The sequence below is a fragment of the Oncorhynchus mykiss genome, chromosome 31, assembly GCF_013265735.2.
Source record: "Oncorhynchus mykiss isolate Arlee chromosome 31, USDA_OmykA_1.1, whole genome shotgun sequence".
Taxonomy (NCBI): Eukaryota; Metazoa; Chordata; class Actinopteri; order Salmoniformes; family Salmonidae; genus Oncorhynchus; species Oncorhynchus mykiss.
The window spans coordinates 18,670,504-18,686,518 of NC_050571.1; the positions used below are offsets into that span (position 1 = coordinate 18,670,504).

At 39.5% G+C, this 16,015-nt stretch overlaps 2 protein-coding genes across 5 annotated transcripts; both read right to left on the reverse strand.

Annotated features, from left to right (window-relative positions):
• Positions 1 to 169: 169 nt before the first annotated feature.
• Positions 170 to 6,022, reverse strand: casp3b (caspase 3, apoptosis-related cysteine peptidase b; the record flags this gene model as incomplete). The annotated part of the gene is given in 7 exon segments (NM_001246335.1): positions 170 to 800; positions 3,114 to 3,255; positions 3,481 to 3,656; positions 3,875 to 4,003; positions 4,112 to 4,260; positions 5,766 to 5,861; positions 5,993 to 6,022. Coding segments are annotated over 6 exon segments (846 nt in total). The 3' UTR covers positions 170 to 591.
• Positions 6,023 to 9,058: 3,036 nt separating this feature from the next.
• cenpu (centromere protein U) lies at positions 9,059 to 15,865 on the reverse strand. 4 transcript variants are annotated; one of them, XM_021583519.2, is made up of 13 exons: positions 15,684 to 15,865; positions 15,539 to 15,593; positions 15,276 to 15,381; positions 14,946 to 15,180; positions 14,664 to 14,784; positions 14,431 to 14,553; positions 14,103 to 14,223; positions 13,843 to 13,951; positions 13,676 to 13,754; positions 10,490 to 10,537; positions 10,244 to 10,305; positions 9,913 to 10,069; positions 9,059 to 9,503 (listed from the first exon to the last, which is right to left on the reverse strand). In XM_021583519.2, the coding sequence occupies exons 1-13, from the start codon at positions 15,686 to 15,688 to the stop codon at positions 9,378 to 9,380; spliced, it is 1,347 nt and encodes a 448-aa protein (XP_021439194.1). In that variant the 5' UTR covers positions 15,689 to 15,865; the 3' UTR covers positions 9,059 to 9,377. The 4 variants fall into 4 exon arrangements, with proteins under 4 accessions (XP_021439194.1, XP_021439193.1, XP_036825634.1 ...); XM_021583518.2 differs by having other exon boundaries at positions 15,276 to 15,384; XM_036969739.1 differs by having other exon boundaries at positions 15,539 to 15,613; positions 15,740 to 15,855.
• Positions 15,866 to 16,015: the final 150 nt, after the last annotated feature.

The window sequence follows — 16,015 nt, forward strand, 5'->3', positions numbered from 1 at the left end:
TCTTGCACCAGGAATCAACATTTTTCTATATTTTCTTACATTTTTTTCTTGAAATCCTATTTACATAAATGTTGTTTCTTGAGAACACAATTTACCAAGGATAAAAGCTCCTTTATTCATGTAGTACCCTATTTGAATGTGCAAATGATGAAAAAAAAAAACACCTCACGAGTGACAGATTATTTATATAGAGACATAACACAATACAATACTTTTAAAGCCTGAGTGACTTTCATTCCATGTTATCTGAACATGTATTTACCCTACAATTCAGAGCATTTTAATTCCATTCCAAATGAATTAACTACATATCAATAGCAAGTACTGCTATTCCGTAGTCAATACTCAATGCCAGCCTTTCCCCATTAAAAAGCCATTCTCTGTGGTCCAACATAATGCCCTTTAGGCCTCAAGGGTAAACATTTCATACCTTTTCGCTTTTAGACTTTCCCCAAACAGAAGTATTTGAATAAGTGATTATCCACAGTGGTATTTGGTCCAGTGCAGAGAATCCCACTGTATTATTTAATGGTCTTTAGAACCCCAGCAGACACTGTGCAAATATGTAAAATGGTCCCACAGGATATACAATCACTGTGGAAAGTAGAGATGTTTGGTCAACATAGACACAATGCAAGGGATCTGCTTGTTGGCGGAAGCCTCGAAGTCATGTGCCACCTTGTGGTTAACACGTGTCATGATCTGCATTATGTCCAGCTGTTTGCCATACCTTTGTAACATCTCACAGAGGGCCTGGATGAACCAGGAGCCCTTGTCGGTGTTCCTCCAGGAGTAGTAGCCTATGGAGTTCACAAACCAAATCAGTCAAACACTATAGCAATGATAACCATTGCTAAAACTTCTAAAGTGGTACATGGTCGTTTTTGTACGTAGGTGCAGTGTAATTACCATACTTTTATTTTAGTAGGCCTATAGTCTACTGTGATTCACACATTTGCAGTTTGTTTAAGTTCAGACATCAGTTGTAAGTACTATGTAACAATGGGTGCCTACATTATACCATGTAAAGGTAACGTATGTAGTATGCATGAATAAATTACATAGTGTTTAAAGCTGGAAACCTTCATTGACACAATAAAGCGGACACCCTGCCTGAGTTTTTGGTGAAAAGCTGAGGGATGGGCCTGGAGAAACCTAACCACTCAAATTCAAAGCGAGAACTATGTATGCAAGGACTGACCATTCATGATATTATAATGATAGTTTTAACCATGTTGAGAGGCTATACAGTATTGGTTTGCATTTAGTTTGTTTACAAACAGAGTATAACAAGCTTATAGATGTTGGGTTCTGATGGGGTACGACGGTTAACCTAAGCTCATGAATATAACTTATAAATGCCTCAAGAAATCAACAGGTATATACAGTTGAAGTCGGAAGTTTACATAAACTAGGTTTAAATGTGTTTGGCAAAGGTGTTTAACAATTACTGACATTTAATCCAAGTAAAAATTCTCTGTCTGAGGTCAGTTCGGATCACCACTTTATTTTAAGAATGTGAAATGTCAGAATAACAGAGAGAATGATTTATTTCTGGTTTTATTTCTTTCATCACATCCCCAGTGGGTCAGAAGTTTACTTACACTCAATTAGTATTTAGTAGCATTGCCTTTAAATTGTTTAACTTGGGTCAAACGTTTCAGGTAGCCTTCCACAATCAGTTGGGTGAATTTTGGCCCATTCCTCCTGACAGAGCTGTTGTAACTGGGTCAGGTTTGTAGGCCTCCTTGCTCGCACATGCCTTTTCAGTTCTGCCCACAATTGTTCTATAGAATTGAGGTCAGGGCTTTGTGATGGCCACTCCAATACCTTGACATTGTTGTTCCTTAAGCCATTTTGCCACAACTTTGGAAGTATGCTTGGAGTCATTGTCCATTCCGAAGACCCATTTGCGACCAAGCTTTAACTGATGTCTTGAGAAGTTTTGCTTCAATATATCCCCATAATTTTCCCTCATGATGCAATCTATTTTGTGAAGTGCACCAGTCCTTCCTGCAGCAAAGCACCCCCACAACATGCTGCCACCCCCCGTGCTTCACGGCTGGGATGGTGTTCTTCGGCTTACAAGCCTCCCCCTTTTTCCTCCAAACATAACGATGGTCACTATAGTCTAACAGTTCTATTTTTGTTTCATCAGACCAGAGGACATTTCTCCAAAAGGTACGATCTTTGTCCCCATGTGCAGTTGCAAAACGTAGTCTGGCTTTTTTTATGGCGGTTTTGGAGCAGTGGCTTCTTCCTTGCTGAGCGTCCTTTCAGGTTCTGTCGATATTGATCTCATTTTACTGTGGATACAGATAATTTTGTACCAGTTTCCTCCAGCATCTTCACAAGGTCCTTTGCTGTTGTTCTGGGATTGACTTGCACTTCTCGCACCAAAATACGTTAATCTCTAGGAGACAGAACATGTCTCCTTCCTGAGCGGTATGATGGCTGCGTGGTCCCATGGTGTTTATACTTGCGTACTATTGTTTGTATAGATGAACATGGTACCGTCAGGAAATTGCTCCAAAGGATGAACCAGACTTGAAGGTCTACAATTTCTTTCCTGCGGTCTTGTCTGATTTATTTTGATTTTCCCATGATGTCAAACAAAGAGACACTGAGTTTAAAGGTAGGCCTTGAAATACATCCATAGGTACACCTCCAATTGACTCAAATGATGTCAATTAGCCTATCAGAAGCTTCTAAAGCCATGACATCATTTTCTGGAATTTTCCAAGCTGTTTAAAGGCAGTGTCAACTTGTGTATGTAAACTTCTGACCCACTGGAATTATGATACAGTGAGTTATAAGTGAAATCCTCTGTCTGTAAACAATTGTTGGAAAAATTACTTGTGTCATGCACAAAGTAGATGTCCTATCGACCTATCTACCTTGTTAAACTATAGTTTAACAAGAAATTTTTAGAGTGGTTGAAAAACGAGTTTTAATGACTCCAACCTAAGTGTATGTAAACTTCCGATTTACATAAATATTTTTTTTACTTCTAAATTAAATGTTTATCAACTAAGGATTCTAGCTTATATGTTAAGTATGTAAGGAGAGGGCGGTTAAAAATAAACGGTTTATCAATAAACAGGGTTTATTACCTGGGGCTGTAGAATAAGCATAGAGAAAGTCTGCCTCCACTGGAATCCTCTCTGGATAGTTACCAGCAACGCTGTCCGTCTCTATTCCACCAGCAACACTGTCTGTCTCTATTCCACAGTCCAGATCAGAGCCACGGCACGCCTACTCACCAGGTCCACAGGAAGGATTAGGGGTCAAGGGTCAGGGGAAGAGAGGCTACTCTTTTAACACTATCACTGAATATCAGTCATGCAGAATACATGTTCAACACTTTTGTACACTGCATCCTCATTCCTCAGTCTTTAGAGTTGATTCAACAAACATACCTAGAGAATCATTGAGCTGCGTAAGGGAAATTTAGAGCAGGCAGCTAAAACCTTACAGTACCTGGATGAAGAAGAGTTTGGGCTTTCCCACCAGCGTTTTGCAGCGGTCGCCCCTGAAGAGTCCGGTGAGCTTCTGGAGCTCCACATTTCCATCTGTGCCATAGAACACACCCTCTCCTCCATGGCTCAGCATCACACACACAAAGGAGGCTGACTGGCTGTGGTTGTCTTGAGACACTGAAAAACGTCATACACACATGTAGTTTAAACTTAAAGTCTATCAACATTTTTTATTCAGAGACATTTCCTAAAGTTTATCAAAGTTAGCCAGATGACACATCACTACTACCATGATTGCAATTTATTTGTAGATGATCAGAAAAACTTCTCAAAAGAAGCTTCCAGAACAGAAGAAAATCTAACTCACACACTCGCAACCAGACTGGTGAACTTACCAGTGTAAAGCAGCTGTTGGATCTGCTGCACCGTCTGGTCATTGGCAACTTTCACGTTGTACCCCAAACGTTCAAAGACTTTCCTTGCATAGCCAGCATCCACATCTGTTCCCTTGCGAGAACTCATTCCTTTCAAAGGGAAATTACCAATGAAGTGTAGACATCTGACATATCATTGTAACCTGAACACTGAACAGGACAACAACAAAAACTCCCATAATACACACTTAGGCCTACCTGTTCTCCTGTCAAAGTTCTTGTTGTTGATGATGACACATTGTCCAAGGCTGGGATAGTTCATTTTATATGTGTACATGTCAGCTGGAGGCCTAGCATCTACTTTCTGATTCTCTATAGTAAACCTTGGCAGTGAGGGACTCCCTGGCCTGGAACAAAGAAAAATAAGTTCCTTTTACCATTTAAAAGTGGACTTTTCATTGTCCGTGTTAATCTGGTTCCACAGGTAGCCTATGTTGAAAATCCATGTTGTTTGGCTAATAGAGCCTGGGGAATGATACCTCTAACATACCTGAACATTAGCCAGAATGGTTTCGACTTGAGGTTCACTGAAATCTCCTTAAGGTTGAAACGATACTAGGCCAATAGGTTTGCACCAGGGTGACGAATGAGGGATAAGGCTTGAAAAAGTACCTTAATGCAGGGATGGACAGTGTTGCAGTACTCCTAATCATTCCATTATCTCAGTCACAAATATTGAAATATTGCCAGTTTTTTTTATTTGAATAAAGCAGCACATTGGATTCAATTCAAATGCAACACCTAGCATTGGGGTAAGTAACTGTATTTTGCAATCCAACGGGCTGCTTTAGAATGAGAGAACCTAACATGCTGTCAAAAAGGGCAGTTTAATAAATAAATAAAAACTTGCAGTATTTCAATCTTCTAAATATACCATTATGCCAGCCGCATAATCGAGGATTACAGCGACACCTTCCATGCCTTAAACATCAATTTGATCATGTGGGCAGATGTCATTCTTTGTTGTGTATAATTATTTATCTCTATTGTACCATTTTGTAAACTCTAGATACTGTAACAGTATGAATCTTATCATTATCTTATTGAGGTACATTTTCAAACCAAATGCCATAGCATCATTTAGACTAAAATGAGAGAATGTAGTGAACCTCAAGTCGAAACCATTCCGACTAGACTGTACAGATGACATGCTTAAATGCATGCATCAACCAATGGTCATATGCCATGTCATCGACTGTGGCGTCGGGCACCAGATTGCTATAACATATGTGGTTAGCTGATACGTAAAAATACCTATCCTGGCGTTGTTAGATCTGGCATGCGTCAGCAACGTCTAAGCAGAGGAATACGACCAATATGTTTTGGGTCAGACGTCACGTTGCATGCTCATGGAGATGAGATAATCATTTGTTCACCACGATTCATGGGTAAATGAAAGCATTAAAATATACTCACTCAGAATGTGAGAGCTGATAGAACTATGTGTAACGGATGTGAAACGCTAGTTTAGTTAGCGGTAGTTCGCGCTAAATAGCGTTTCAATCGGTGACGTCACTTGCTCTGAGACCTTGAAGTAGTAGTTCCCCTTGCTATGCAAGGGCCGCGGCTTTTGTGGAGCGATGGGTAACGATGCCTCGTGGGTGACTTGTTGATGTGTGCAGAGGGTCCCTGATTCGCGCCCGGGTATGGGCTGTCTAAAGTTATACTGTTACATATGTAAGAAGAGGTTCACTGGCCCAACTCATCCCAATGGGGTTATAAATGGCCCAGCTCATGCCGTCCCAATGGGGTTATAAATTTAAAATCATATACATACATTTCATTTTGTCGCCTGCTATTCTATATTATTTGTGAAGCTGATAGGTTTGACAGGAGAAACGCAATGCCTTACCATTGTGCAGTTATGCATTTGGCATCCACCAAATCAGACATGGTGCCAATCTCAGTTGTGCAATCAGTCTTTACAACGCCTAGCGTTATAGTTGTACTGAAAGTGAAAAATAAAGGAGTTTATTAAGTTTAGTCCACACAGGAGCCAAGCATGGTTCTATAGTTAGCTAGTTTGATTGATACATGGCAATACATACGTTATCAATGTTAAGGGTAAAACAAACTTACTTTGCGTTAAACCGTTGAAATACACAGGTGACAGCGAAAAAAAAAAGCCTTCCCAATTTGCCTGTGACTTGTTCATGAGATTGAGAATTGTCCAAAAAAAGCTAGTTATCGCGTCGTTTGGCAAACGCATCCAATCAAACGCCGTAGTTTAGTGTGTGGGCAGGTTTTCCCACTAGTTACCACAACCCCAAAGTCAAAATTGGCAATATCGTAACAATTCATGAAAACAAACATGTGCTTTTTGGTCTTAATTTAAGGTTGGACGCAAGATTAGCAGTGTGGTTAAGGTTGAAATAAGATGTTTAGAAGATAAATTGTAGAAATAGGCGGGGGTTATGAGTTTGTGTCTGTGGTAACTAGTGTCGACCCGTGTGGGCGGGCCTAAAGTACACACCTTGACAAAGGACGGAATTTTCAAAGAAGCCTACAGAGTAACTTCCAGTGAATTTATTTTTTAAGAACTGGTTTAATAATCATATCCTGCTGGTGAGTCAACTTTTTAATGCATTATAATTGTTACTCAATTATCTCGTAACAATATCCCTGTTACACCAAGTCCTAGATAGTTCGCTAAAGTCTTTGATTACTATTCCATCTTCAACTCTCATGTTGTTTAGAGGTGTAACCAGATCTCATCTTCTTGAGCTCCCCTCTCTTAATCCAGTTGACTCCTCAATAGAAAAAAATGCATTTATCCTTGTTCCCTCAGAACAACAGATCTATATGTGCTTTATTTCTATTACTTACGTCACCATTTAATGGAATACATTTGTCAATAATATCTGTTGGAAAAAAGTCTGGTTATTACCACACATACCTGATCAGATAATGATTCGCTGGGTAATACTGAAGAAACTTTTTTTTAAATACATTAACTGTACTTTTTGTGTTGAACATCCAGAAGCAGTTTTGCATTTATTTTGGCATTGTCTATATGTAAAGAAATCATGGAAAGATATTTCTAGTTTTATCATTAATATTCTTGATGACTTGTGTTTATTATGGGAGAATGTGCTGCTCGGGTTCCTTAACTGCAATAAGGATAAAGAAAACAATTTACCTCAATCGAATTGTGCTAATGGTAAAATTTCAGATTCATAAATGTAAATTCATTAATAAATAAACACTCTTCCATGTTTTCTATAAGGAATTGTAGCAGTACATTAAGAACATTCTACATTCTCCCAAAAAGAAAGCTAAATCAATACGTGTGTATCTTTTAAGGTCTTTGTATAATCTGTAATTTGTTGTACCCCCTAGCATGTTATCATTGTATGTTTGTATACTTATTGTATGTGTACTGGTGTTTCTGAAATAATAAAATGTAAATAAATATATTTACTATCCTGTAAACGCTGTTCTCCAGATTCCAGCCGGAGTTATGCGCGTGAAAATGAAACGTAATTCCCTTATTTTGCGGTTCTCTGATTTTAAGCATGATCATAGCATGTTATTCGCCCCCTATTCGTTTGAGGTGGAGGTCGAATAAATGATGTGGCGGGGGGGGGGTCTACAGATAAATCAAGATCAGAATATGGCTTAATTCCATAATAGTTAAACAACCTTTATGCGAGAGAGGAACCATGAATAAGGTCTTGCGAACCTACCGGTTCCAAGTGGAAAAAGCGTCTTCACTTTTTTCCACCTTCCAATATGACAACTTTCAGGATGAATCAAAACACTTTTTTCCACCTTCCAATATGACAACTTTCAGGATGAATCAAAACACTTTTTTCCACCTTCCAATATGACAACTTTCAGGATGAATCAAAACACTTTTTTCCACCTTCCAATATGACAACTTTCAGGATGAATCAAAACACTTTTTTCTTTCTTTTTAAATGATCCATACTTTTCCTAACTCTAAAATGTGCCTACATAATCTACAACGGAGTATTTTAGAATATACTAGAAACAGGCGAATATGCATAGATGGCTTTCTTTCATTGATCCCTATATTCTGAACCCATTCTCTCGATGTATTTTACTGAGTCTGTCTACACAATTCTAAATAAAAAAGGTGCACCGTATTTAAAGGGATGATTTAAAATACATTTACTGAAACCCCCATTGAATGAAAACTCCACCAGACTCTGTTGGCCAGCAAGTGAGCAGGTTTGACAAGGTAGCCACACCTGCAGAACACATTACATGACTAAATAAGGTTGATGCCAAATACTGAGAAGTGGGTAGGAAAGGCAATAATTCCTAAATAGGGATTGGCCACCATGTGATTTCTCAGAAATACATGTACAGTGAGCTTTTTTTGTTGTTTTGGATCTATTCTCCAACACTTTGTACTTCAAATGATACAGTGCAGACAGTGAGCTTCAATTTGAGGGTATTTTCATCCATATCGGGTGAACCGTTTAGAAATTACAGCACTTTGTGCCCCCCCTCCCCATTTTAGGGGACAAATTCACCTGTGTATTAAAGTAGCAAAAAGTTATGTATTTGGTCCCATATTCATAGCACACAATGACGTCAAGCTTGTGACTACAAATCTGAGTGAGAAAGTTAGACGCACAAGTATCGTACCTCCCAAAAAATGCTAACCTCCCGTTATTTTAATGGTAAGAGGTTTTGGGGGTATGATGTTTGTGCGTCTTGCTTTCTCAGTCATTATTTGCAATTCATTCAGGATTATCTGTAATGTTAAGAAACATTCTATTCCGATTTACATTAAAAGTGACTCCAAAATGACACAATACATTACTTACCATTCATTTCTATTGGGCACAAAATAATATGAAACATAAACAAACAGCAAATACTTCCAACAAATGTCTTGAGTCACAAGCTTAATTTAATAAATGTCTGCTAAGAATATGGGACCAAATACTTAACTTTTTACTACTTTAATAAACAAGTGAATTTATCCCAACACGGTTCACCTGATATGGATGAAAATGTCCTCAAACACTACAAAGCACCCCAAAAAATGTCACTGCCCCAATACTTTGAGCTCACTGTATATACATTCATGTAAGTTAAAATGGCAGTTTTTCCACCAGACAACATGACCCTCCAGCAAGGTGCTGATCCACAAATCATTTCCAGAAAAGGTACTCATTACTGAAACATTTATTTTAAAACACATACCTTACTTGAGATTTAATATACAAATCTCAAAAGGACCTTTGATCAACACTTTAAAAGAGTGTAGCATAATTCTCGTCAGATACAACCAATACAGTATCTCCAAATATCATGAACATACCTGTAGAACATCAAGACAGGCTCAAACTATTGTACTTTATGAGAGCATGCATCTGCCCCTCTCAAAGTTTAATTGCCAGGATTATTCATTAAAAAAAAATTGTGTAGCAGGTCCACACGCAAATGAGATTGATTAATTTACACCATTTAGTTTGCAACTTGGAGCTCACTTGTTGTGAGCCACTCTGTCCAGAGCCTGTTGCAGCCTCTCGTTGACAGTCTTCAGCTGATCTTCAGTCCCCAGCACATCACGGGCCTCCAGGAGAAGAGCTGGTAGACTGGAGGGGCCATACTGTGGAATGAGAACAGATGTCAACAGAACAGTGCTTTAAACTCACTTTAAGCTACTATAATAGGTTATTATCACTGCCTCTTATGTTCATAGTTTATAGCTCCATTCCTGTGTATTTTATTCCTCTAGTGTTGCCATTCTTAAAAAAAAAACAAAAAAATTACAACTCTGCATCGTTGGGAAGTGCTTGTTAGCAAGCATTTCAAGGTAAAGACAACACCCGTCGTATTCGGCGCATGTGACAAACAACATTTTATTTGATTCATGCCCTCTGAAGACTCATCCATAAAAGTCTTCGGCCATAACTAAGAAACATTGTTGTATGTGACTGAATGTCAGCATTAGGTTAAATCCTAAACTGTAACTAGATGAACAAGAACAGAAGGCTTGTTGTTGATGTGCTCCTCACCTCCTCTGCCTGGTTAGGGTGGGCTATTCTATGGTCCAGGTAGCTCTTGTGCAGGTGACCCAGATCCTTCAAGAAAGTGGTTCCCTTCCGTATGTCTGTTAGCCTCTGCTCAAGTCGAGACTGGTCCTTCTGCAGGGCCCTCAATTGGGCCTCACTCCTGGCAGAGAACAAGGGGATGTTTCACATTCTGTATTCTGTTTTGTGATGTAGTGTTGTTGGGTTATTATTACATGCCACATAATATAGAAATAAAACACATCACATTAATTGTTGCGTTACTTCAGTAGTTAACCTTGCTTTAGCTCCATTTGCAAGAAAAAAAAAAACATACCTTATAAGCTCATTTTTGGCCTCGAGCAGCCTGGCTCTCTTACGGTTAATGGCAGCATTCATCTGAGAAAACAACAATAGGCTGATGACTGACTTCCTTAAATGAATATGATGGGACACAGTGAATATCCTAGTCGTCCTAGAATAACTACAGAACATGAGACGAGAGTATAACCACAGACACTCATGTCCACAGGCTTCCCAAGATCTAGTGTTTGAAGTGTTCATATCTAAATAAAAGCTTTACCTTTGCGTTGTCCCTTTTCAGGAATTTTAGCTCCTTTGAAGCAGTTATCTAAGGAAATAAAAAAATTAAGAAAATGTGTGTATGAAAACGTTCAAAATTTCAACATACACAAGATAAGTTGTATACTTGAAAGGTTGTTTTCTCTATAGTTTTTCACTGCCGTATGAACGTGATATATATATATATATATATATATATATATATATATATATATATATATATATATATATACACACACACAGTTGAAGTTGGAAGTTTACATATACCGTAGCCAAGTACATGTAAACTCAGTTTCACAATTCCTGACATTTAATCCTAGTACAAATTCCCTGTCTTAGGTCAGTTAGGATCACCACTTTATATTTTAAGAATGTGAAATGTCAGAATAATAGCAGAGTGATTTATTTCAGCTTTTATTTCATTCATCACATTCCCAGTGGGTCAGAAGTTTACATGCACTCCATTAGTATTTGGTAGCATTGCCTTTCAATTGTTTAACTTGGGAAGCTTGTGGAAAGCTACCCAAAATGTTTGACCCACAATCAGTTGGGTGAATTTTGGCCCATTCCTCCTGACAGAGCTGGTGTAACTGAGTCAGGTTTGTAGGCCTCCTTGCTTGCACATGCTTTTTCAGTTCTGACCACAACGTTTCTGTAGGATTGAGGTCAGGGCTTTGTGATGGCCACTCCAATACCTTGACTTTGTTGTCCTTTTTGCCACAACTTTGGAAGTATGCTTGGGGTCATTGTCCATTTGGAAGACCCATTTGTGACCAAGCTTCAACTTTCTGACTGATGTCTTGAGATGTTGCTTCAATATATCCACATAATTTTCCTACCTCATGATGCCATCTATTTTGTGAAGTGCACCAGTCCCTCCTGCAGCAAAGCACCCCCACAACATGATGCTGCCATCCCCGTGCTTCACGGTTGGGATGGTGATCTTTGGCTTGCAAGCCTTCCCCCTTTTTCTTCCAAACATAACGATGGTCATTATGGTCTAACAGTTCTATTTTTGTTTCATCAGACCAGAGGACACGTCTCCAAAAGGTATGATCTTTGTCCCCATGTGCAGTTGCAAAACGTAGTCTGGCTTTTTTTATGGCGGTTTTGGAGCAGTGGCATCTTCCTTGCTGAGCGTCCTTTCAGGTTATGTCGATATTGAACTCTTGAATTTTACTGTGGATATAGATACTTTTGTACCGGTTTCCTCCAGCATCTTCACAAGGTCCTTTGCTGTTGCTCTGGGATTGATTTGCACTTTTCGCACCAAAGTACGTTCATCTCTAGAGACAGAACACGTCTCCTTCCTGAGCGGTATGACGGATGCGTGGTCCCATGGTGTTTATACTTGCGTGCTACTGTTTGTACAGGTGAACATGGTACCTTCATGCATTTGGAAATTGTGAAGGTCTACAATTATTTTTCTGAGGTCTTGGCTGATTTATTTTGATTTTCCCATGATGTCAAGCAAAGAGGCACTGAGTTTGAAGGTAGGCCTTGAAATACATCCACAGGTACACCTCCAATTGACTCAATTAGCCAATCAGAAGCTTCTAAAGCCATGCCATCATTTTCTGGAATTTTCCAAGCTGTTTAAAGGTACAGTCAACTTGTGTATGTAAACTTCTGACCCACTGGAATTATGATACATTGAGTTAGTTATAAGCGAAATCTGTCCGTAAACTGTTGGAAAAATTACTTGTGTCATGCACAATGTCCTAACCAACTTGCCAAAACTCTAGTTAACAAGAAATGTGTGGAATGGTTGAAAAACGAGTTTTGATGACTCCAACCTAAGTGTATGTAAACTTCGGACTTCAACTTTATATATTAGTAACAGTCAAAAGTTTGGACACACCCACTCATTCTTTTCTACTCATGCTCTTCCTTGACTCTGCGGTCCAACTATCTCAATTGGGTTGAGGTCAGGTGATTGTGGAGGCCAGGTCATCTGATGCAGCACTCCATCACTCTCCTTGGATCAAATAGCTCTACACAGCCTGGAGGTGTGTTGAGTCATTGTGCTGTTGAAAAACAAATAAGCGCAAACCAGATGGGGTGGCGTATCGCTGCAGAATGATATGGTAGCCATGCTGGTTAAGTGTGCCTTGAATTCGAAATAAATCACAGTGTCAACAGCAAAGCACCCCCACGCTCACGGTGGGAACCACATGCGGAGATCATCCATTCACCTACTCTGCGTCTCACAAAGACACGGCGGTTGGAACCAGAAATCTAAAATTTGGACTCATCAGACCAAAGGACAGATTGCCACTGGTCTAATGTCCATTGCTCGTGTTTCTTGGCCCAAACAAGTCTCTTCTTATTGGTGTCCTTTAGTAGTGGTTTCTTTGCAGCAATTTAACCACAAAGGCCTGATTCACGCAGTCTCCTCTGAACAGTTGATGTTGAGATGTGTCTGTTACTTGAACTCTGGAGCATTTATTTGGGCTGCAATTTCTGAGACTAGTAACTCTAATGAATTTATCCTCTGCAGCAGAGATAACTCTGGGTCTTCCATTCCTGTGGCAGTCCTCATGAGAGCCAGTTTCATCATCGAGCTTGATGGTTATTGTGACTGTACAAAGTTCTTGACATTTTCAATATTGACTGACTTTCATGTCAAAGTAATGGTGGACTGTCGTTTCTCTTTGCTTATTTGAGCTGTGCTTGACATAATATGGACTTGGTCTTTTACTAAATAGGGCTATCTTCAGTATACCACCCCTACCTTGTCACTACACAACTGATTGGCTCAAAGCATTAAGAAGGAAAAAAATTCCACAAATTAACTTAACAAGGCACACATTAATTGAAACTCATTCCAGGTGACTACTTCATGAAGCTGGTTGAGAGAATGCCAAGAGTGTGCAAAGCTGTCAAGGCAAGGGGTGGCTACTTTGAACAATCTCAAATATAAAATATATTTAGATTTGTTTAACACTTTTTTGGTTATTACATGATTACATGTTTTATTTCATAGTGTTGATGTCTTCACTATTATTCTACAATGTAAAAAATAAAGAAAAACCCTGGAATGAGGAGGTGTGTCCAAAAAAAAATGTATTTTGTTGTGGGCTGGGCATCCTGAAGATGCACAACACTATAATAATCAAATAAATACACGTTTTTTTCACCACTTGGTTTTGCAAAGTATGACAACTGGTCACCCAAAATGAGTTACCTTCTCTGTGAGTTGATCTTCAAAAGAGCTTGCGAGAGCATCTATAGCCTGCAATACTGCATTAGATTCCACTGCATCCCTGAATAAAAACAGGGAGAACATTTTTTACTTGAGATAATGATTACTTTAAAGATGTGTCTATCTATGCTAAACTGATGGGAACTCACATATACTCTGACACGAATTCCAAAAATGAGTCCAACACCACATCAAGATCAGTGGGATTTTTTACATTCCTTCGTTTCTGCTGGTCTCTTTTGGAAGGACCAGCACTTCCTGAAAAAAAATACATGGATTAATTTCTGTGGTGTATATTTTACACAAATTAATTAAGTCATGCAGAGTGGCATTTCACTCAGGTGGTTTTGAGAGAGACTCATATGTCTGTCTGGGAGTATGTGGTGCTGAATAGATATCTAGCTGTTACCTGAGGAGGACTTCCCCCTCGTACCCAGCGAACTCCCCCTCGGACCCCGCGAACCCCTCTCAACTGAGGACTTCCTGTGCTTCCAAACATTGTCTGGTTTGGCCTTATTCTGATTTGGATTCTGTGGGTGAGAGAACTGGTTGAGTTTCCCCTTTTCCTTTGTAATCTGAAGGGTTGATGTGGTCAGGAAGAAGGCAACATATCCAAACAAAAAGTTGCAAATGTATCACAGATGACAAGGAAGGAGTACATGTTAGTTTTTTAAAGGAAAAGGTGACAAACATCTCACATTTAGTCACTCACTGGGAAGAGCAGTAGCTGTTCTTACCCAACTAATGTCCTCATCCGTCAGATTCTCTGAAGACAGGGATGTTCTACGTTTCTTATGAATATGTTGAGGACTGGAGCCCGGAGCAGACACCTCAATTTCCTCCTCCTCGCCCGATGACCTCTGTTAGTAAGCAGTGTTTAGAGGACATTAAGCTCATCACAGGCAACATAATGTAACACTACTCTTAGCAACAGTGTCTTATGTTACTGCGATAGGGGATAATGTCATACCGAGTCATCCACTTCTGTGTCCTGTTTCTTTCTGACTGTGTTTTTCTGTGATGCAGAAGACCCACTCTGAGTTTCTGTTAAATCCTCTTCACCTGCCCCTTCTGCAATCTCTTTTTGGGGCCTGACCATTATAAATGGAGGAAAAGGAATAGAATAAGTTTACAATTAGAACTTGTGCTCCATCGTTAGTGGATATTTTCTTATTTCCCCTCTCCATCACTTCATAAAGAAATGAGAGCAAAGGGGCTTGTAAGATCTCACATTGTGACAAGCAGGTTTTACCTGGCTTTTGGTTTGACATTTTTCTGTTGAGATCCCTTTGGCTGGACCACTTCGCTAGCTCTCCGTTTGGTCTGACCTCTCCCAGACAGTGTGTGTCTTTTTGGGGTCGCACTATTAACCTTTTTGGATGGGCCCCATCTTCTCTTAGCTGCCCCCTCCTTCACCACTTCCTCTTTGTTTTGAGCCAAGTTTGGGCTGAAATCGTCCTCAAGGGCAGTGCTGTGCAGTGGGTTACCTGGGTGGTCAAATATAGTCATTTGTTGTAGAACATCTTGGCATTAATGATTTTTCGTACCCCCCAAAAACTATTTAGGTTTGTTTTCAACTCACCATAAGTATCGCACTCATCAAGGAAACTGGCTTGCTCAATGGTAGAAACATTTGGGGAAATATGACTGTCCGTTGCTTTAGATTTCTGTGTATCTTTTGATGGACCCTTCTGAGGTGAAAACATAGAAGACAGCTAGCTAACGTTACAGTACCCAATGTTGCCCCTTTTCAATCCCTTGTAGCGAGCTAACGTTAGTTACCTAATGTCTATGACATTTAACATACAATTTGTGAGACATTTGAAAATGCGTACTGTAACAAACCTCAACAAGCTCGTATTGCACAAGTTTGAGCATCTTCGCCATTTGGCTCTTCTTACTGTGTGGAGGAGAGCAGACCTGTGAAACATGTGAACCTGATATCGTTAACGTTATTGATTTTTCTTGTAGCTTGATTACTATTTGTTACCTCATGATGATCGTTCAAAGATGAAAATGTAAGCTATTAGCTAGTTGTATACATACAATTTGCAAAAGAACACTCAAAACATAGTAAATGGCTATGCAAAAGTAGCAAACGACGGGTTTGCACGCCAGTTGCTTGTGATGTTTTTTTTTTGCGGATCAGCTGAATTTCTTTCCCGCAAAAAAAAAAAAATATTCGAAAATTCTCGCGAGACTAGTCAGACAATTACACTCATATGACCTTGACGAGATGGTGCCCTCTACTGGCTCGGATGACTGGATCCATCAGACAAAACACTCATGCACGGATGGCTAGAACTACTCTCTGCCATTTTA

Coding starts and splice junctions, on each gene's coding strand:
- cenpu (XM_021583518.2), bottom strand. Junction 14,224..14,430: donor CGGATGAGGACATTAGTTGG/GTAAGAACAGCT, acceptor TCTCACCCACAG/AATCCAAATCAGAATAAGGC. Junction 13,952..14,102: donor GAGGGGGAAGTCCTCCTCAG/GTAACAGCTAGA, acceptor ATTTTTTTTCAG/GAAGTGCTGGTCCTTCCAAA.